A 25,998-nucleotide genomic window follows, 5' to 3' on the forward strand; every position below is an offset into this window, starting at 1 on the left:
GACATCTCTGTCCATGTCAGGAACTGCTCAGAGCAGGAGAGGTTTTCTATGGGGATTTGCTCCTGCTCTGGACAGTTCCTGACATGGACATTGGTGTCAGCTGACTAAATACTTTTTTGCCCCACTCTGTGTATGTGTGTATATATATATATATATATATATATATATATATATATATATATATAATGTATATAAATTTTTTTTATTTTTTTTAACTTTTTTTTTCTAAATGCTTAACTCTAATTTACTAACCTAATACGAATGTCCACATTGATCCTCATCATGATCCTGCTCCCCTGGATCCAGTGTTATTACCTGTCTTGCCTTCCTGCGTTACCTGTTGCGTTCTCTCCATGAGTCGTGTGATCCTTCTCGATACCTAGTCACATTGGATACATTTGAAGGCATAGAATCTGACCAGTACTTAGTTTATTTATTTAGTTTTTGTCAGTTAAAAGAAAAAACAATTATAAAATTATAATTAATTTATTATTATTATTGTTAGTGTTCCCATCCGCTTTTTTCACTACTGCGTGTCTATGAAACCTGGATGGCCACATAGACTTACATTATAAGTCTCTCCTGGTCATGTGATACAGCCGGGAAAGAATGCGCACTTCTCCCGGGTCGATCGCGTGATCGCTCGGGGTCTAAGTACTTGGACCCTGAATGATAAAAGCTTTTGATTTGTCTCTATGTAATGTAAACTTGTGTAACACTTGGTTCCGCAAAATTTGCGATGTGATGCCAGAATAACAGATTTTCACTCTTTACTCCGGTATTTCCCCACCAGGGTGCCTCCAGCTGTTGCAAAACTACATCTCCCAGCATGCCAGCGCTGACTAGAAACAAAATTGACTAGAACAAGGCACTAGGAAACACACACAGAAAGCTGGAAACAACTGCAGAGAGCATACACTATAATCCGCACCATACTGCTAAAGTCAGCAATCTATAAAGCAGTGTTTACTAATTGAAATACCTCCAGTGATTGTAAAACTACTACTCCCAGCATGCCACGACTGACTAGAAACAAAACTTACTAGAACAGTGCGCTAGGAAACCCACATAAAATGCTGGAAACGACTGCACAGAGCATACACTATAATCCGCACCATACTGCAAAAGTTTGCGAGCTATAAAGCAGTTTTTACCAATCAGGGTGCCTCCAGCTGTTGCAAAACTACAACTCCCAGAATGCCCGGACAGCCTTTGGCTGTCCGGGCATGCTGGGAGTCGTAGTTTTGCAACAGCTGGAGGCACCCTGATTGGTAAAAACTGCTTTCTTCTTTTATGTGTTTTGTGAATTGTGCTATTTAGGGCCCTTGTGTGATCCAGCCAGTAAGTGGGCCCTGATAGGGGGATGTTCTGTGTTTTCTAATGTTCTGAGTGTTGTTCGGTGAGTACATAGATAAGGGTCCGAATCCTGATGCTGACCTCGCTCATCATCCTCTCCCCCCTCCCGCAGGCACCGCGGCTGGCTGGCTCGTCGCCTCTGTTACGTGCTGTTTGTCCAAGAACGAGATATCAACAAGAGCATGTTCTGCAGCAACATGGCAGAGACGGTGCTGAACCAGAGCAGGTGAGGACAAGGGGGCGCTGTGTTCAATGAATATTCACACACATCATCCATAACACTTTCAGGGTTGGCGAATATTTGGACATCGGGGGGGGCAGTATGTAGTGGATAGTACTGACCAAGTGTCCAAGGAAGGACAACTGGTGACCAGAGTCATGGGGGCCCGAAACCCATTGATGTGTGTGGGTGTGAAGGCCCATCTGGTCAGATTCCACAGAAGAGCTGCTGTAGAGCAAATTGCTGCAAAACTTCCTGCTGACTATGATGGTAAGGAGTTAGATCACTAAGGACATCACAACTTGTTGTCTAGTAAGTGACCATGTGACCCCTGTCCACCAGCAAAAGTTTCTCCAATGGACATCAGAACTGGAGCATTGGAAGAAGGTGCCTGGTCTGATGGATGACGTTCTCCATCATGTGGACGGCCGAACGGATGGCACCAGGATGCATTATATGAAGCAGACATGACGGCCCACCTACCTGACCATTGTTCAGACCAAGTCCCCACCTTCATGGCAGCGGGACCCCTTAATGGCAGCGGCATCTATCAGGAGAGTCCTCAGATCTTAATCGGATTGATCATCTGAAGTCTGAACCATGGAGGCCGCACCTCATAACTTACAGGATCTGATCCCACAGGACACATCATAGATCCATGGAGGCCGCACCTCACACCTTACAGGATCTGATACCACAGGACACATCATAGATCCATGGAGGCCGCACCTCACACCTTACAGGATCTGATACCACAGGACACATCATAGATCCATGGAGGCCGCACCTCACACCTTACAGGATCTGATACCACAGGACACATCATAGATCCATGTAGGCCTCACCTCATAACCTACAGGATCTGATACCACAGGACACATCATAGATCCATGGAGGCCGCACCTCACACCTTACAGGATCTGATACCACAGGACACATCATAGATCCATGGAGGCTGCACCTCACACCTTACAGGATCTGATACCACAGGACACATCATAGATCCATGGAGGCCGCACCTCATACCTTACAGGATCTGATACCACAGGACACATCATAGATCCATGGAGGCCGCACCTCACACCTTACAGGATCTGATACCACAGGACACATCATAGATCCATGGAGGCCGCACCTCACACCTTACAGGATCTGATACCACAGGACACATCATAGATCCATGGAGGCCGCACCTCACACCTTACAGGATCTGATACCACAGGACACATCATAGATCCATGGAGGCCGCACCTCACACCTTACAGGATCTGATACCACAGGACACATCATAGATCCATGGAGGCCGCACCTTACAGGATCTGATACCACAGGACACATCATAGATCCATGGAGGCCGCACCTCACACCTTACAGGATCTTATACCACAGGACACATCATAGATCCATGGAGGCCGCACCTCACACCTTACAGGATCTTATACCACAGGACACATCATAGATCCATGGAGGCCGCACCTCACACCTTACAGGATCTGATACCACAGGACACATCATAGATCCATGGAGGCCGCACCTCACACCTTACAGGATCTGATACCACAGGACACATCATAGATCCATGGAGGCCGCACCTCACACCTTACAGGATCTGATATCACAGGACACATCATAGATCCATGGAGGCCGCACCTCACACCTTACAGGATCTGATACCACAGGATACATCATAGATCCATGGAGGCTGCACCTCACACCTTACAGGATCTGATACCACAGGACACATCATAGATCCATGGAGGCCGCACCTCACACCTTACAGGATCTGATACCACAGGACACATCATAGATCCATGGAGGACGCACCTCACACCTTACAGGATCTGATACCACAGGACACATCATAGATCCATGGAGGCCGCACCTCACACCTTACAGGATCTGATACCACAGGACACATCATAGATCCATGGAGGCCGCACCTAATAACTTACAGGATCAGATACCACAGGACACATCATAGATCCATGGAGGCTGCACCTTACAGGATCTGATACCACAGGACACATCATAGATCCATGGAGGCCGCACCTCACACCTTACAGGATCTGATACCACAGGACACATCATAGATCCATGGAGGCCGCACCTAATAACTTACAGGATCAGATACCACAGGACACATCATAGATCCATGGAGGCCGCACCTCATAACTTACAGGATCTGATACCACAGGACACATCATAGATCCATGGAGGCCGCACCTCACACCTTACAGGATCTGATACCACAGGATACATCATAGATCCATGGAGGCCGCACCTCACACCTTACAGGATCTGATACCACAGGACACATCATAGATCCATGGAGGCCGCACCTCACACCTTACAGGATCTGATACCACAGGACACATCATAGATCCATGGAGGCCGCACCTCACACCTTACAGGATCTGATACCACAGGACACATCATAGATCCATGGAGGCCGCACCTCACACCTTACAGGATCTGATACCACAGGACACATCATAGATCCATGGAGGCCGCACCTCACACCTTACAGGTTCTGATACCACAGGACACATCATGGATCCATGGAGGCCGCACCTCACACCTTACAGGATCTGATACCACAGGACACATCATAGATCCATGGAGGCCGCACCTCACACCTTACAGGATCTGATACCACAGGACACATCATAGATCCATGGAGGCTGCACCTCACACCTTACAGGATCTGATACCACAGGACACATCATAGATCCATGGAGGCCGCACCTCATAACTTACAGGATCTGATACCACAGGACACATCATAGATCCATGGAGGCCGCACCTCATACCTTACAGGATATGAAACCACAGGACACATCATAGATCCATGGAGGCCGCACCTCACACCTTACAGGATCTGATACCACAGGACACATCATAGATCCACGGAGGCCGCACTTCACACCTTACAGGATCTGATACCACAGGATACATCATAGATCCATGGAGGCCGCACCTCACACCTTACAGGATCTGATACCACAGGACACATCATAGATCCATGGAGGCCGCACCTCACACCTTACAGTATCTGATACCACAGGACACATCATAGATCCATGGAGGCCGCACCTCACACCTTACAGGATCTGATACCACAGGACACATCATAGATCCATGGAGGCCGCACCTCACACCTTACAGGATCTGATACCACAGGACACATCATAGATCCATGGAGGCCGCACCTCACACCTTACAGGATCTGATACCACAGGATACATCATAGATCCATGGAGGCCGCGCCTCACACCTTACAGGATCTGATACCACAGGACACATCATAGATCCATGGAGGCCGCACCTCACACCTTACAGGATATGATACCACAGGACACATCATAGATCCATGGAGGCCGCACCTCACACCTTACAGGATCTGATACCACAGGACACATCATAGATCCATGGAGGCCGCACCTCACACCTTACAGGATCTGATACCACAGGACACATCATAGATCCATGGAGGCCGCACCTCACACCTTACAGGATCTGATACCACAGGATACATCATGGATCCATGGAGGCCGCACCTCACACCTTACAGGATCTGATACCACAGGACACATCATAGATCCATGGAGGCCGCACCTCACAACTTACAGGATCTGATACCACAGGACACATCATAAATCCATGGAGGCCGCACCTCATAACTTACAGGATCTGATACCACAGGACACATCATAGATCCACGGAGGCCACACCTTACAGGATCTGATACCACAGGACACATCATAGATCCATGGAGGCCACACCTCACACCTTACAGGATCTGATATCACAGGACACATCATAGATCCATGGAGGCCGCACCTCACACCTTACAGGATCTGATATCACAGGACACATCATAGATCCATGGAGGCCGCACCTCACACCTTACAGGATCTGATACCACAGTACACATCATAGATCCATGGAGGCCGCACCTCATAACTTACAGGATCTGATACCACAGGATACATCATAGATCCATGGAGGCCGCACCTCACACCTTACAGGATCTGATACCACAGGACACATCATAGATCCATGGAGGCCGCACCTCATAACTTACAGGATCTGATACCACAGGACACATCATAGATCCATGGAGGCCGCACCTCATAACTTACAGAATCTGATACCACAGGACACATCATAGATCCATGGAGGCCGCATCTCACACCTTACAGGATCTGATACCACAGGACACATCATAGATCCACGGAGGCCGCACCTTACAGGATCTGATACAACAGGACACATCATAGATCCATGGAGGCCGCACCTCACACCTTACAGGATCTGATACCACAGGACACATCATAGATCCACGGAGGCCGCACCTTACAGGATCTAATACAACAGGACACATCATAGATCCATGGAGGCCGCACCTCACACCTTACAGGATCTGATACCACAGGACACATCATAGATCCACGGAGGCCGCACCTTACAGGATCTGATACAACAGGACACATCATAGATCCATGGAGGCCGCACCTCACACCTTACAGGATCTGATATCACAGGACACATCATAGATCCATGGAGGCCGCACCTCACACCTTACAGGATCTGATACCACAGGACACATCATAGATCCATGGAGGCCGCACCTCACACCTTACAGGATCTGATACCACAGGACACATCATAGATCTATGGAGGCCGCACCTCACACCTTACAGGATCTGATACCACAGGACACATCATAGATCTATGGAGGCCGCACCTCACACCTTACAGGATCTGATACCACAGGACACATCATAGATCCATGGAGGCCGCACCTCATAACTTACAGGATCTGATACCACAGGACACATCATAGATCCATGGAGGCCGCACCTCATACCTTACAGGATCTGATATCACAGGACACATCATAGATCCATGGAGGCCGCACCTCACACCTTACAGGAGCTGATACCACAGGACACATCATAGATCCATAGAGGCCGCACCTCACACCTTACAGTATCTGATACCACAGGACACATCATAGATCCATGGAGGCCGCACCTCACACCTTACAGGATCTGATATCACAGGACACATCATAGATCCATGGAGGCCGCACCTCACACCTTACAGGATCTGATACCACAGGACACATCATAGATCCATGGAGGCCGCACCTCATAACTTACAGGATCTGATACCACAGGACACATCATAGATCCATGGAGGCCGCACCTCACACCTTACAGGATCTGATACCACAGGACACATCATAGATCCATGGAGGCCGCACCTCACACCTTACAGGATCTGATACTACAGGACACATCATAGATCCATGGAGGCCGCACCTCATAACCTACAGGATCTGATACCACAGGACACATCATAGATCCATGGAGGCCGCACCTCATAACCTACAGGATCTGATACCACAGGACACATCATAGATTCATGGAGGCCGCACCTCATAACTTACAGAATCTGATACCACAGGACACATCATAGATCCATGGAGGCCACACCTCACACCTTACAGGATCTGATACCACAGGACACATCATAGATCCACGGAGGCCGCACCTCATAACTTACAGAATCTGATACCACAGGATACATCATAGATCCATGGAGGCCGCACCTCATAACTTACAGAATTTGATACCACAGGATACATCATAGATCCATGGAGGCCGCATCTCACACCTTACAGGATCTGATACCACAGGACACATCATAGATCCATGGAGGCCGCACCTCACACCTTACAGGATCTGATATCACAGGACACATCATAGATCCATGGAGGCCGCACCTCACACCTTACAGGATCTGATACCACAGGACACATCATAGATCCATGGAGGCCGCACCTCATAACTTACAGGATCTGATACCACAGGATACATCATAGATCCATGGAGGCCGCACCTCATAACTTACAGAATTTGATACCACAGGATACATCATAGATCCATGGAGGCCGCATCTCACACCTTACAGGATCTGATACCACAGGACACATCATAGATCCATGGAGGCCGCACCTCACACCTTACAGGATCTGATATCACAGGACACATCATAGATCCATGGAGGCCGCACCTCACACCTTACAGGATCTGATACCACAGGACACATCATAGATCCATGGAGGCCGCACCTCATAACTTACAGGATCTGATACCACAGGATACATCATAGATCCATGGAGGCCGCACCTCACACCTTACAGGATCTGATACCACAGGACACATCATAGATCCATGGAGGCCGCACCTCACACCTTACAGGATCTGATACTACAGGACACATCATAGATCCATGGAGGCCGCACCTCATAACCTACAGGATCTGATACCACAGGACACATCATAGATCCATGGAGGCCGCACCTCATAACCTACAGGATCTGATACCACAGGACACATCATAGATTCATGGAGGCCGCACCTCATAACTTACAGAATCTGATACCACAGGACACATCATAGATCCATGGAGGCCACACCTCACACCTTACAGGATCTGATACCACAGGACACATCATAGATCCACGGAGGCCGCACCTCATAACTTACAGAATCTGATACCACAGGATACATCATAGATCCATGGAGGCCGCACCTCATAACTTACAGAATTTGATACCACAGGATACATCATAGATCCATGGAGGCCGCATCTCACACCTTACAGGATCTGATATCACAGGACACATCATAGATCCATGGAGGCCGCACCTCACACCTTACAGGATCTGATACCACAGGACACATCATAGATCCACGGAGGCCGCACCTCACACCTTACAGGATCTGATATCACAGGACACATCATAGATCCATGGAGGCCGCACCTCACACCTTACAGGATCTGATACCACAGGACACATCATAGATCCATGGAGGCCGCACCTCACACCTTACAGGATCTGATACCACAGGACACATCATAGATCCATGGAGGCCGCACCTCACACCTTACAGGATCTGATACCACAGGACACATCATAGATCTATGGAGGCCGCACCTCACACCTTACAGGATCTGATACCACAGGACACATCATAGATCCATGGAGGCCGCACCTCACACCTTACAAGATCTGATACCACAGGACACATCATAGATCCATGGAGGCCGCACCTCATAACTTACAGGATCTGATACCACAGGACACATCATAGATCCATGGAGGCCGCACCTCACACCTTACACGATCTGATACCACAGGACACATCATAGATCCATGGAGGCCGCACCTCACACCTTACAGGATCTGATACTACAGGACACATCATAGATCCATGGAGGCCGCACCTCACACCTTACAGGATCTGATACCACAGGACACATCATAGATCCATGGAGGCCGCACCTCATAACTTACAGGATCTGATACCACAGGACACATCATAGATCCATGGAGGCCGCACCTCATAACTTACAGGAACTGATACCACAGGACACATCATAGATCCATGGAGGCCGCACCTCACACCTTACAGGATCTGATACCACAGGACACATCATAGATCCATGGAGGCTGCACCTCACACCTTACAGGATCTGATACCACAGGACACATCATAGATCCATGGAGGCCGCACCTTACAGGATCTGATACCACAGGACACATCATAGATCCATGGAGGCCTCACCTCACACCTTACAGGATCTGATACCACAGGACACATCATAGATCCATGGAGGCCGCACCTCATACCTTACAGGATATGAAACCACAGGACACATCATAGATTCATGGAGGCCGCACCTCACACCTTACAGGATCTGATACCACAGGACACATCATAGATCCATGGAGGCCGCACTTCACACCTTACAGGATCTGATACCACAGGACACATCATAGATCCATAGAGGCCGCACCTCACACCTTACAGGATCTGATACCACAGGACACATCATAGATCCATGGAGGCCGCACCTCACACCTTACAGGATCTGATACCACAGGACACATCATAGATCCATGGAGGCCGCACCTCACACCTTACAGGATCTGATACCACAGGACACATCATAGATCCATGGAGGCCGCACCTCACACCTTATAAGATCTGATACCACAGGACACATCATAGATCCATGGAGGCCGCACCTCATAACTTACAGGATCATATACCACAGGACACATCATAGATTCATGGAGGCCGCACCTCATAACTTACAGGATCTGATACCACAGGACACATCATAGATCCATGGAGGCCGCACCTCATAACTTACAGGATCTGATACCACAGGACACATCATAGATCCATGGAGGCCGCACCTCATAACTTACAGGATCTGATACCACAGGACACATCATAGATCCATGGAGGCCGCACCTCACACCTTACACGATCTGTTACCACAGGACACATCATAGATCCATGGAGGCCGCACCTCACACCTTACACGATCTGATACCACAGGACACATCATAGATCCATGGAGGCTGCACCTCACACCTTACAGGATCTAATACCACAGGACACATCATAGATCCATGGAGGCCGCACCTCACAACTTACAGGATCTGATACCACAGGACACATCATAGATCCATGGAGGCCGCACCTCACACCTTACACGATCTGTTACCACAGGACACATCATAGATCCATGGAGGCCGCACCTCACACCTTACACGATCTGATACCACAGGACACATCATAGATCCATGGAGGCTGCACCTCACACCTTACAGGATCTGATACCACAGGACACATCATAGATCCATGGAGGCCGCACCTCATAACTTACAGGATCTGATACCACAGGACACATCATAGATCCATGGAGGCCGCACCTCATACCTTACAGGATATGAAACCACAGGACACATCATAGATTCATGGAGGCCGCACCTCACACCTTATAGGATCTGATACCACAGGACACATCATAGATCCATGGAGGCCGCACCTCATAACTTACAGGATCTGATACCACAGGACACATCATAGATCCATGGAGGCCGCACCTCACACCTTACAGGATCTGATACCACAGGACACATCATAGATCCATGGAGGCCGCACTTCACACCTTACAGGATCTGATACCACAGGACACATCATAGATCCATAGAGGCCGCACCTCATACCTTACAGGATTTGAAACCACAGGACACATCATAGATTCATGGAGGCCGCACCTCACACCTTACAGGATCTGATACCACAGGACACATCATAGATCCATGGAGGCTGCACCTCACACCTTACAGGATCTGATACCACAGGACACATCATAGATCCATAGAGGCCGCACCTCACACCTTACAGGATCTGATACCACAGGACACATCATAGATCCATGGAGGCCGCACCTCACACCTTACAGGATCTGATACCACAGGACACATCATAGATCCATGGAGGCCGCACCTCACACCTTACAGGATCTGATACCACAGGACACATCATAGATCCATGAAGGCCGCACCTCACACCTTACAGGATCTTATACCACAGGGCACATCATAGATCCATGGAGGCCGCACCTCACACCTTACAGGATCTGATACCACAGGACACATCATAGATCCATGGAGGCCGCACCTCATAACTTACAGGATCTGATACCACAGGACACATCATAGATCCATGGAGGCCGCACCTCACACCTTACAGGATCTGATACCACAGGACACATCATAGATCCATGGAGGCCGCACCTCACACCTTACAGGATCTGATACCACAGGACACATCATAGATCCATGGAGGCCGCACCTCACACCTTACAGGATCTGATACCACAGGACACATCATAGATCCATGGAGGCCGCACCTCACACCTTACAGGATCTGATACCACAGGACACATCATAGATCCATGGAGGCCGCACCTCACACCTTACAGGATCTGATACCACAGGACACATCATAGATCCATGGAGGCCGCACCTCACACCTTACAGGATCTGATACCACAGGACACATCATAGATCCATGAAGGCCGCACCTCACACCTTACAGGATCTGATACCACAGGACACATCATAGATCCATGGAGGCCGCACCTCACACCTTACAGGATCTGATACCACAGGACACATCATAGATCCATGGAGGCCGCACCTCACACCTTACAGGATCTGATACCACAGGACACATCGTAGATCCATGGAGGCCGCACCTCATAACTTACAGGATCTGATACCACAGGACACATCATAGATCCATGGAGGCCGCACCTCATACCTTACAGGATATGAAACCACAGGACACATCATAGATCCATGGAGGCCGCACCTCACACCTTACAGGATCTGATACCACAGGACACATCATAGATCCACGGAGGCCGCACTTCACACCTTACAGGATCTGATACCACAGGATACATCATAGATCCATGGAGGCCGCACCTCACACCTTACAGGATCTGATACCACAGGACACATCATAGATCCATGGAGGCCGCACCTCACACCTTACAGTATCTGATACCACAGGACACATCATAGATCCATGGAGGCCGCACCTCACACCTTACAGGATCTGATACCACAGGACACATCATAGATCCATGGAGGCCGCACCTCACACCTTACAGGATCTGATACCACAGGACACATCATAGATCCATGGAGGCCGCACCTCACACCTTACAGGATCTGATACCACAGGATACATCATAGATCCATGGAGGCCGCGCCTCACACCTTACAGGATCTGATACCACAGGACACATCATAGATCCATGGAGGCCGCACCTCACACCTTACAGGATATGATACCACAGGACACATCATAGATCCATGGAGGCCGCACCTCACACCTTACAGGATCTGATACCACAGGACACATCATAGATCCATGGAGGCTGCACCTCACACCTTACAGGATCTGATACCACAGGACACATCATAGATCCATGGAGGCCGCACCTCACACCTTACAGGATCTGATACCACAGGATACATCATGGATCCATGGAGGCCGCACCTCACACCTTACAGGATCTGATACCACAGGACACATCATAGATCCATGGAGGCCGCACCTCACAACTTACAGGATCTGATACCACAGGACACATCATAAATCCATGGAGGCCGCACCTCATAACTTACAGGATCTGATACCACAGGACACATCATAGATCCACGGAGGCCACACCTTACAGGATCTGATACCACAGGACACATCATAGATCCATGGAGGCCACACCTCACACCTTACAGGATCTGATATCACAGGACACATCATAGATCCATGGAGGCCGCACCTCACACCTTACAGGATCTGATATCACAGGACACATCATAGATCCATGGAGGCCGCACCTCACACCTTACAGGATCTGATACCACAGTACACATCATAGATCCATGGAGGCCGCACCTCATAACTTACAGGATCTGATACCACAGGATACATCATAGATCCATGGAGGCCGCACCTCACACCTTACAGGATCTGATACCACAGGACACATCATAGATCCATGGAGGCCGCACCTCATAACTTACAGGATCTGATACCACAGGACACATCATAGATCCATGGAGGCCGCACCTCATAACTTACAGAATCTGATACCACAGGACACATCATAGATCCATGGAGGCCGCATCTCACACCTTACAGGATCTGATACCACAGGACACATCATAGATCCACGGAGGCCGCACCTTACAGGATCTGATACAACAGGACACATCATAGATCCATGGAGGCCGCACCTCACACCTTACAGGATCTGATACCACAGGACACATCATAGATCCACGGAGGCCGCACCTTACAGGATCTAATACAACAGGACACATCATAGATCCATGGAGGCCGCACCTCACACCTTACAGGATCTGATACCACAGGACACATCATAGATCCACGGAGGCCGCACCTTACAGGATCTGATACAACAGGACACATCATAGATCCATGGAGGCCGCACCTCACACCTTACAGGATCTGATATCACAGGACACATCATAGATCCATGGAGGCCGCACCTCACACCTTACAGGATCTGATACCACAGGACACATCATAGATCCATGGAGGCCGCACCTCACACCTTACAGGATCTGATACCACAGGACACATCATAGATCTATGGAGGCCGCACCTCACACCTTACAGGATCTGATACCACAGGACACATCATAGATCTATGGAGGCCGCACCTCACACCTTACAGGATCTGATACCACAGGACACATCATAGATCCATGGAGGCCGCACCTCATAACTTACAGGATCTGATACCACAGGACACATCATAGATCCATGGAGGCCGCACCTCATACCTTACAGGATCTGATATCACAGGACACATCATAGATCCATGGAGGCCGCACCTCACACCTTACAGGAGCTGATACCACAGGACACATCATAGATCCATAGAGGCCGCACCTCACACCTTACAGTATCTGATACCACAGGACACATCATAGATCCATGGAGGCCGCACCTCACACCTTACAGGATCTGATATCACAGGACACATCATAGATCCATGGAGGCCGCACCTCACACCTTACAGGATCTGATACCACAGGACACATCATAGATCCATGGAGGCCGCACCTCATAACTTACAGGATCTGATACCACAGGATACATCATAGATCCATGGAGGCCGCACCTCACACCTTACAGGATCTGATACCACAGGACACATCATAGATCCATGGAGGCCGCACCTCACACCTTACAGGATCTGATACTACAGGACACATCATAGATCCATGGAGGCCGCACCTCATAACCTACAGGATCTGATACCACAGGACACATCATAGATCCATGGAGGCCGCACCTCATAACCTACAGGATCTGATACCACAGGACACATCATAGATTCATGGAGGCCGCACCTCATAACTTACAGAATCTGATACCACAGGACACATCATAGATCCATGGAGGCCACACCTCACACCTTACAGGATCTGATACCACAGGACACATCATAGATCCACGGAGGCCGCACCTCATAACTTACAGAATCTGATACCACAGGATACATCATAGATCCATGGAGGCCGCACCTCATAACTTACAGAATTTGATACCACAGGATACATCATAGATCCATGGAGGCCGCATCTCACACCTTACAGGATCTGATACCACAGGACACATCATAGATCCATGGAGGCCGCACCTCACACCTTACAGGATCTGATATCACAGGACACATCATAGATCCATGGAGGCCGCACCTCACACCTTACAGGATCTGATACCACAGGACACATCATAGATCCATGGAGGCCGCACCTCATAACTTACAGGATCTGATACCACAGGATACATCATAGATCCATGGAGGCCGCACCTCATAACTTACAGAATTTGATACCACAGGATACATCATAGATCCATGGAGGCCGCATCTCACACCTTACAGGATCTGATACCACAGGACACATCATAGATCCATGGAGGCCGCACCTCACACCTTACAGGATCTGATATCACAGGACACATCATAGATCCATGGAGGCCGCACCTCACACCTTACAGGATCTGATACCACAGGACACATCATAGATCCATGGAGGCCGCACCTCATAACTTACAGGATCTGATACCACAGGATACATCATAGATCCATGGAGGCCGCACCTCACACCTTACAGGATCTGATACCACAGGACACATCATAGATCCATGGAGGCCGCACCTCACACCTTACAGGATCTGATACTACAGGACACATCATAGATCCATGGAGGCCGCACCTCATAACCTACAGGATCTGATACCACAGGACACATCATAGATCCATGGAGGCCGCACCTCATAACCTACAGGATCTGATACCACAGGACACATCATAGATTCATGGAGGCCGCACCTCATAACTTACAGAATCTGATACCACAGGACACATCATAGATCCATGGAGGCCACACCTCACACCTTACAGGATCTGATACCACAGGACACATCATAGATCCACGGAGGCCGCACCTCATAACTTACAGAATCTGATACCACAGGATACATCATAGATCCATGGAGGCCGCACCTCATAACTTACAGAATTTGATACCACAGGATACATCATAGATCCATGGAGGCCGCATCTCACACCTTACAGGATCTGATACCACAGGACACATCATAGATCCACGGAGGCCGCACCTCACACCTTACAGGATCTGATATCACAGGACACATCATAGATCCATGGAGGCCGCACCTCACACCTTACAGGATCTGATACCACAGGACACATCATAGATCCACGGAGGCCGCACCTCACACCTTACAGGATCTGATATCACAGGACACATCATAGATCCATGGAGGCCGCACCTCACACCTTACAGGATCTGATACCACAGGACACATCATAGATCCATGGAGGCCGCACCTCACACCTTACAGGATCTGATACCACAGGACACATCATAGATCCATGGAGGCCGCACCTCACACCTTACAGGATCTGATACCACAGGACACATCATAGATCTATGGAGGCCGCACCTCACACCTTACAGGATCTGATACCACAGGACACATCATAGATCCATGGAGGCCGCACCTCACACCTTACAAGATCTGATACCACAGGACACATCATAGATCCATGGAGGCCGCACCTCATAACTTACAGGATCTGATACCACAGGACACATCATAGATCCATGGAGGCCGCACCTCACACCTTACACGATCTGATACCACAGGACACATCATAGATCCATGGAGGCCGCACCTCACACCTTACAGGATCTGATACTACAGGACACATCATAGATCCATGGAGGCCGCACCTCACACCTTACAGGATCTGATACCACAGGACACATCATAGATCCATGGAGGCCGCACCTCATAACTTACAGGATCTGATACCACAGGACACATCATAGATCCATGGAGGCCGCACCTCATAACTTACAGGAACTGATACCACAGGACACATCATAGATCCATGGAGGCCGCACCTCACACCTTACAGGATCTGATACCACAGGACACATCATAGATCCATGGAGGCCGCACCTCACACCTTACAGGATCTGATACCACAGGACACATCATAGATCCATGGAGGCCGCACCTTACAGGATCTGATACCACAGGACACATCATAGATCCATGGAGGCCTCACCTCACACCTTACAGGATCTGATACCACAGGACACATCATAGATCCATGGAGGCCGCACCTCATACCTTACAGGATATGAAACCACAGGACACATCATAGATTCATGGAGGCCGCACCTCACACCTTACAGGATCTGATACCACAGGACACATCATAGATCCATGGAGGCCGCACTTCACACCTTACAGGATCTGATACCACAGGACACATCATAGATCCATAGAGGCCGCACCTCACACCTTACAGGATCTGATACCACAGGACACATCATAGATCCATGGAGGCCGCACCTCACACCTTACAGGATCTGATACCACAGGACACATCATAGATCCATGGAGGCCGCACCTCACACCTTACAGGATCTGATACCACAGGACACATCATAGATCCATGGAGGCCGCACCTCACACCTTATAAGATCTGATACCACAGGACACATCATAGATCCATGGAGGCCGCACCTCATAACTTACAGGATCATATACCACAGGACACATCATAGATTCATGGAGGCCGCACCTCATAACTTACAGGATCTGATACCACAGGACACATCATAGATCCATGGAGGCCGCACCTCATAACTTACAGGATCTGATACCACAGGACACATCATAGATCCATGGAGGCCGCACCTCATAACTTACAGGATCTGATACCACAGGACACATCATAGATCCATGGAGGCCGCACCTCACACCTTACACGATCTGTTACCACAGGACACATCATAGATCCATGGAGGCCGCACCTCACACCTTACACGATCTGATACCACAGGACACATCATAGATCCATGGAGGCTGCACCTCACACCTTACAGGATCTAATACCACAGGACACATCATAGATCCATGGAGGCCGCACCTCATAACTTACAGGATCTGATACCACAGGACACATCATAGATCCATGGAGGCCGCACCTCACACCTTACACGATCTGTTACCACAGGACACATCATAGATCCATGGAGGCCGCACCTCACACCTTACACGATCTGATACCACAGGACACATCATAGATCCATGGAGGCTGCACCTCACACCTTACAGGATCTGATACCACAGGACACATCATAGATCCATGGAGGCCGCACCTCATAACTTACAGGATCTGATACCACAGGACACATCATAGATCCATGGAGGCCGCACCTCATACCTTACAGGATATGAAACCACAGGACACATCATAGATTCATGGAGGCCGCACCTCACACCTTATAGGATCTGATACCACAGGACACATCATAGATCCATGGAGGCCGCACCTCATAACTTACAGGATCTGATACCACAGGACACATCATAGATCCATGGAGGCCGCACCTCACACCTTACAGGATCTGATACCACAGGACACATCATAGATCCATGGAGGCCGCACTTCACACCTTACAGGATCTGATACCACAGGATACATCATAGATCCATGGAGGCTGCACCTCACACATTACAGGATCTGATACCACAGGACACATCATAGATCCATGGAGGCCGCACCTCACACCTTACAGGATCTGATACCACAGGACACATCATAGATCCATGGAGGCCGCACCTCATAACTTACAGGATCTGATACCACAGGACACATCATAGATCCATAGAGGCCGCACCTCATACCTTACAGGATTTGAAACCACAGGACACATCATAGATTCATGGAGGCCGCACCTCACACCTTACAGGATCTGATACCACAGGACACATCATAGATCCATGGAGGCTGCACCTCACACCTTACAGGATCTGATACCACAGGACACATCATAGATCCATAGAGGCCGCACCTCACACCTTACAGGATCTGATACCACAGGACACATCATAGATCCATGGAGGCCGCACCTCACACCTTACAGGATCTGATACCACAGGACACATCATAGATCCATGAAGGCCGCACCTCACACCTTACAGGATCTTATACCACAGGGCACATCATAGATCCATGGAGGCCGCACCTCACACCTTACAGGATCTGATACCACAGGACACATCATAGATCCATGGAGGCCGCACCTCATAACTTACAGGATCTGATACCACAGGACACATCATAGATCCATGGAGGCCGCACCTCACACCTTACAGGATCTGATACCACAGGACACATCATAGATCCATGGAGGCCGCACCTCACACCTTACAGGATCTGATACCACAGGACACATCATAGATCCATGGAGGCCGCACCTCACACCTTACAGGATCTGATACCACAGGACACATCATAGATCCATGGAGGCCGCACCTCACACCTTACAGGATCTGATACCACAGGACACATCATAGATCCATGGAGGCCGCACCTCACACCTTACAGGATCTGATACCACAGGACACATCATAGATCCATGGAGGCCGCACCTCACACCTTACAGGATCTGATACCACAGGACACATCATAGATCCATGGAGGCCGCACCTCACACCTTACAGGATCTGATACCACAGGATACATCATAGATCCATGGAGGCCGCACCTCACACCTTACAGGATCTGATACCACAGGACACATCATAGATCCATGGAGGCCGCACCTCACACCTTACAGGATCTGATACCACAGGACACATCATAGATCCATGGAGGCCGCACCTCACACCTTACAGGATCTGATACCACAGGACACATCGTAGATCCATGGAGGCCGCACCTCATAACTTACAGGATCTGATACCACAGGACACATCATAGATCCATGGAGGCCGCACCTCACACCTTACAGGATCTGATACCACAGGACACATCATAGATCCATGGAGGCCGCACCTCATAACTTACAGGATCTGATACCTCAGGACACAACACAGGGTTACGGATGGTTTTCACCATTTTCTGAATCTCTGCTTGATGTCACTGTGTGAAACACCTCCTGACCTAATGTTTACCAGTTCTAGGTCATTGTATATAATGTAGACAATTCTCTGTCTGAACTGTACTAGAACATTCTCATCACAAAGAACTATAACCAAGAATGTTCCCACTCACTGACAGCAAGCAGAGATCCCAACAGTGTTAAGTGATTGAAATGCAGAGTCTGTTAGTATTTCGGTGAAGTTACTTTGCTGGGATTAGGACCCTCGCTCCATAACATTCGTTATTATTTACCTCCTTCATTCTTGGTCGATGTGATTTGTTTTCTTAGGGTATTACAAGCCATTGAAGAAGTCGCTGCAGAGAACAGTCCCACGGGCACAGCGGACCCCAAGTCTACCAACAAGGTGAAGAGAAAAGCCAGGAAAAGTCTGCAGGAGATGGTCGCCTGCATATCGCCAGCAATGATCCGGTAAGTGCAAGAACTTCTGTGCAGAGCCTCTTTCTGTGCAGAGCCTCTTTCTGTGCAGAGCCTCTTTCTGTGCAGAGCCTCTTTCTGTGCAGAGCCTCTTTCTGTGCAGAGCCTCTTTCTGTGCAGAGCCTCTTTCTGTGCAGAGCCTCTTTCTGTGCAGAGCCTCTTTCTGTGCAGAGCCTCTTTCTGTGCAGAGCCTCTTTCTGTGCAGAGCCTCTTTCTGTGCAGAGCCTCTTTCTGTGCAGAGCCTCTTTCTGTGCAGAGCCTCTTTCTGTGCAGAGCCTCTTTCTGTGCAGAGCCTCTTTCTGTGCAGAGCCTCTTTCTGTGCAGAGCCTCTTTCTGTGCAGAGCCTCTTTCTGTGCAGAGCCTCTTTCTGTGCAGAGCCTCTTTCTGTGCAGAGCCTCTTTCTGTGCAGAGCCTTTCTGTGCAGAGCCTTTTTCATACAGAGCTTTTCTTGCAGAGCCTTTCTGTGCAGCACTCATCTCTCTCTGATCATAGAGATGAGTGCAGGGAGGGGATAGAGAGGACTGTGCAGCTGGAATTGTTTTTCCTAAAACACTGAATGAGAAACTGCAGCTTCATTCCCCTCCTCTCCCCCTACCATTATTCGGTGGCCATGTGCATCGCACCGATTTTACGTTCCTGTTTTCTTCCTCTCCGCAGACTGACCGGTTGGGTTCTTCTGAAACTCTTCAATGGCTTCTTCTGGAATATTCAGATTCATAAGGGTCAGATGGCGATGGTGAAGAAGGCGGCCTCCGAGGTACCTGTAGAATTACATCACCGCGCTCCTATCAGTATCTTACCGTATTGATCAGGTCACATGGTGCCAGTTTATTTTTATTTTTTTTAAAGCTTTTTACCTTGGGAAGTTTTTTTTGTGCCGTTTTTAACAGCATTATGTAATATATTACGCTAGTATTTGACCCAATTGAAGTTGCGCCAATTTGATGACTGTGGGGTGGGGTCCTGGTTCCCCATCGATGGTTAAACCAGCGCCCAGCCACAAGTTTCTCCCCTCTGCTTCTCAGCCCACGGCCCCCACTGATGATATACATATGATACAATTGCTGTCCAGGCATTCTGGGGGTAACTTTACAACATCTGGAGTGCCCCTGTCTGGAGACCACTTCTTTAAACAATCCTCAAATGATTAATTCAGTGTTTCCCAACCAGGGTGCTTCCAGCTGTTGCAAACTACAACTCCCAGCATGCCCGGACAGCCTTTGACAGCCTTAGCATGTTTAAAATTTCCTCTTCCGATCCCTATAACTTTTTTTTTCTGTATATGGGGCTCATTCTTTCAGTTGGGATCTGTAGTTTATATTGGTGCAAGTTTTGTTTTGATGGGACTTTCTGATCACTTTTTATACCATTTTTTAGGGTGTACAAAGTGATCAATAATATGCAATTCTGGCAAATGTGGCTATTTTTTTTACGTAAACTCCATTGACTGTGCGGTTACAGTAATGTTACATTTTGATAGTTCTGACATCATTTACACACCATATATGTTTATTTTAATTAAAACATTTTTAAGGAGAAAAGCGGGTGATTCAAACTTTTATTAGGGAAGGGGGTTAAATCACTTATTTTTTATTTATTTTTTACACAATGCGGAGACGATTACATGTATTCTTCAGATTGCACACACTGTTCAATGCTATGCCATAGCATAGCACTGATCAGTGTTATCTGAACTCCATTGCTTCAGCCTGCCATGGCTGACTGGAGCATCAGATCATCGATCAGATGGCGAGGAGGCAGGTAAGGGCCCTCCCGCCGTCCTCTCAGCTGATAGGGATACCGCAGTTTGACCACTGTGGTCCTGACCAGCACTGCTGAGCAGCCAAGAATTTTTATTTTTTTTTACATTTTAGACGCTACAATCAGTATTGATTGTGGTGTCTTAGGGGTTAATGCCGGGTATCCCAGTGATTGGTGATGTCCAGCATTAGCCACGGGTCCCGGGCAGCTATTTCCTGAGAGCACGTTGTAGAAGGGGAACGGGTCAAGGGCGTACAGGTACACAGTTCGTTCTCGAGGTAAATACATGATGAGCCTTGATGATTTACAGGTGGGCCATGACTAAGGCGTGTGAGGAACGATAAACCCGTCGGTCAGTCTGCTGGCTTCTGTGTAATAGTATATGAATTCTTTAACTGTTCAAGCTAGATCTACCTTTTTATTAAAGACTCTACATTTCGATGCCGCTGATAATGTTTCTGACTCTACTTCTTCTTCTTCCCGTAGATGAAGGCTCCTCTCATCTTCCTTCCCGTTCACAAGTCGCACATCGACTACCTGCTGATCACCTTCATCTTGTTCTGCCATAACATCAAAGCCCCGCACATCGCTGCTGGGAACAACCTGAACATCCCAATCTTTAGGTCAGTATCTAGAATCAGTCATGAGGTCCTAGGTCACGTGCATTTCCCCCATAGACATCCCTAAATAATTCATGAATCAGGAGGCTCAGGCTGAACCAAGATGTTGGTTGTTCCTGCTGTGCACACAGAGATGAATACGTGATAAAGAATAATAATATGTAGCAGTACCGAATAGTCGTTCAGGATAGCAGAGTCATGATAAGGAATAATATGTAGCAGTGCCGATTAGTTTTTCAGGATAGCAGAGTCATGGTAAGAAATATTAATATACTGTATAGCAGTGCCGAGTAAGCACTTAGGGATAGTTTTTTAGGGATAGCAGAGCCATGTAAGGAATAATAATATATAGCAGTACCGAATAGTCGTTCAGGATAGCAGAGTCATGATAAGGAATAATATGTAGTAGTGCCGAGTAGTTTTTCAGGATAGCAGAGTTATTATAAGGAATAATATGTAGCAGTGCAGAGTAGTCATTCAGGATAGCAGAGTCATTATAAGGAATAATATGTAGCAGTGCAGAGTAGTTTTTCAGGATAGCAGAGTTATTATAAGGAATAATATGTAGCAGTGCCGAGTAGTTGTTCAGGACAGCAGAGTTATTATAAGGAATAATATGTAGCAGTGCCATGGAGTCATTCAGGATAGCAGAGTTATTATAAGGAATAATATGTAGCAGTGCTGAGTAGTTGTTCAGGATAGCAGAGTTATTATAAGGAATAATATGTAGCAGTGCTGAGTAGTTGTTCAGGATAGCAGAGTTATTATAAGGAATAATATGTAGCAGTGCTGAGTAGTTGTTCAGGATAGCAGAGTTATTATAAGGAATAATATGTAGCAGTGCTGAGTAGTTGTTCAGGATAGCAGAGTTATTATAAGGAATAATATGTAGCAGTGCTGAGTAGTTGTTCAGGATAGCAGAGTCATGATAAGGAATAATATGTAGCAGTGCCGAGTAGTTTTTCAGGATAGCAGAGTTATTATAAGGAATAATATGTAGCAGTGCTGAGTAGTTGTTCAGGATAGCAGAGTCATGATAAGGAATAATATGTAGCAGTGCTGAGTAGTTGTTCAGGATAGCAGAGTTATTATAAGGAATAATATGTAGCAGTGCCGAGTAGTTTTTCAGGATAGCAGAGTCATTATAAGGAATAATATGTAGCAGTGCTGAGTAGTTGTTCAGGATAGCAGAGTAATTATAAACAGAATTCAGGTCAATGTCCAGGTCTGAAGTGACAAGGTGACCCAGTTCCCGGTGCCCTTGGCTGATGTAACGTGAGGGTTATCAGGCGGATCACTACCCCCAGCGGGCGCGCTCTCCCTCTGAACATTCCTTTTATTTGGCAGCACCTTGATTCATTTGTTGGGCGGATTCTTCATCCGACGGAAACTGGACGAGACCCCAGATGGCAAGAAGGATGTCCTGTACCGCTCCCTGCTGCACGGGGTATGTGCCGGATCGGGTTCCCTCCATTATGTGCCGAGATATTTATAGGCTGATTACATGGCGGGCAGAGCATGTGCTGCACTTACCGAGTCAAAAGTATTGCACGTGATAAGCTTAGATACATCATGCACCATGTATCATGCATACTATCTTCTGAGCTTAGATACACTGGCTTAGCAGACAGTATCCTGCATGAGAGGCTTAGATACACCTCAGCAGACAGTATCATGGAGGATAAGCTTAGATACACCTTCTCAGCAGACAGTATCATGCATGATAAGCTTAGATACACCTTCTCAGCAGACCATATCATGCACGAAAGACTTGGATATGCCTGCACAGTAGAGAGTATCACGTATGATAGGCTTAGATACTCCTGCCCAGAAGACCGTGATATGCTTGATAGGTTTAGATAGGTATGCTCAGTAGACAGTATCATGCATGATAAGCTTAGATACACCTTCTCAGCAGACAGTATCATGTATGATAGGCTTAGATACACCGGCTCAGCAGACGGTATCATGTATGATAGGCTTAGATACACCGGCTCAGCAGACAGTATCATGTATGATAGGCTTAGGTACACCGGCTCAGCAGACGGTATCATGTATGATAGGCTTAGATACACCGTCTCAGCAGACAGATACTGTGCCCAGCAGGCTACATTGTACATAATAGACTGGGGTATACGCACTCATCTGCACAGTATCACACATCTTGGGCTTAGATACCCCTGCTCAAAAGACAGTATTGCGTTTGATGTGTTCAGATATGGCTCTTAAGTAGACAGCATCATGCATGATAGGATTAGATACTCCGGCTCAGAAGACAGTATCACACATGATAAACTTAGATACTCCAGCTCAAAAGAGAGTATTGTGCATTATACGCTTAATTACACCTCATTAGACAGTATCATGTATAATCTGCTTAGATACACCTGTTCAGCAGACAGTGCCCAGCGACTACATTGCACATAAAAGGATAATATATAGTGTCTCATCTGCACAGTATCACACATCATGGGCTTAGATACATCTGCTCAGAAGACAGTATTGCAAGTAATGGGTTTAGATATGCCTGCTAAGTAGACAGTATAGTGTTTAGATACACTGACTCTTGAGGGGCAAAGATACAGTAGCTGAACATTACGGTATCACACATGATGGGTTTAGATACACTGGCTTAGCAGACAATATCGCATATAACCTGTTTAGATACACTGACTAACTGTATTACACATGATAAACTTAGCTACACTGGGGAAACACAGTATCCCACACGATAGGCTTAGCTACAACAGACAGTGTCCCACTGCATAGATACACCAGTTAATCTAAGTATGATACACACTGCTGTATCTAAGCCAATTGACTACTGAGCTGGTTTATCTAAGCTTATTGTGTGTGATACTTTTGTATCTGTAATTACACACACATCACATGAGATTTTGTATCTAAGCACATCACGTAATACTATCTGCGCAGGTTGTGTATCTAAAAGTTTGATACCTTTTTACTGTATCTAAGCCTATAATCTATGCTACTGTGTAATAGATGATCTGTATCTAAGCCTATCATCCGTGATACTGACTGCTATGTTGGTGTATCTACAGATCATCTATAATGGAGTACACATAAGCTTAGGTGCTGTGGCTTAATTACACAGTAGCATAGATTATAGGCTTAGATACAGTAAAACGGTATCAAACTTTTAGATACACAACCTGCGCAGATAGCATTACGTAATGTGCTTAGATACAAAATATCACATGATGTGTGTGTGTGTGTGTAATTACGGATACAAAAGTATCACACATGGTAAGCTTAGATAAACCAGCTCAGTAGTCAATATCACATGATTGGCTTAGATACAGCAGTGTGTATCATACTTAGATTAACCGGTTCAGTAGATAGCCAGTTACACATTTTTATTAGAGTAGTGGTGTGGACCTCCAACTGTTGCGAAACTACAACTCCCAGCATGCCCGGACAGCCAACGGCTGTCCGGGCATGCTGGGAGTTGTAGTTTTGCAACTGCTGGAGGCACCCTGGTAGCACTGCTTTATAGATTGCTGACTTTTGCAGTATGGTGCGGATTATAGTGCATGGTCCACAGTTTGGAGACCACTGTATTAGGGAATGCTTAAAGGGAAACTCCGCTGTAAACATTTTATCCCCTATTCGAAGGATAGGAGATA

General features: G+C 47.7%; 1 protein-coding gene across 2 annotated transcripts in view; it reads left to right on the plus strand.

Moving 5' to 3' along the window:
• GPAM (glycerol-3-phosphate acyltransferase, mitochondrial) overlaps positions 1–25,998 on the plus strand; it is a 77,858-nt gene that overhangs the window by 20,040 nt on the left and 31,820 nt on the right. For both annotated transcript variants that reach the window (XR_008846159.1, XM_056529646.1), the window contains exons 4-8: positions 1,469–1,582; positions 19,824–19,964; positions 20,628–20,727; positions 22,218–22,354; positions 23,699–23,798. Coding sequence is in view for 1 of the 2 variants with exons in the window: in XM_056529646.1 (XP_056385621.1) it covers positions 1,469–1,582; positions 19,824–19,964; positions 20,628–20,727; positions 22,218–22,354; positions 23,699–23,798 (592 nt within the window). In the remaining variant the exon portion in view is untranslated. The remainder of the gene's footprint in view (positions 1–1,468; positions 1,583–19,823; positions 19,965–20,627; positions 20,728–22,217; positions 22,355–23,698; positions 23,799–25,998) is intronic.

Source organism: Hyla sarda, chromosome 7, assembly GCF_029499605.1.
Source record: "Hyla sarda isolate aHylSar1 chromosome 7, aHylSar1.hap1, whole genome shotgun sequence".
NCBI classification, from domain to species: Eukaryota; Metazoa; Chordata; class Amphibia; order Anura; family Hylidae; genus Hyla; species Hyla sarda.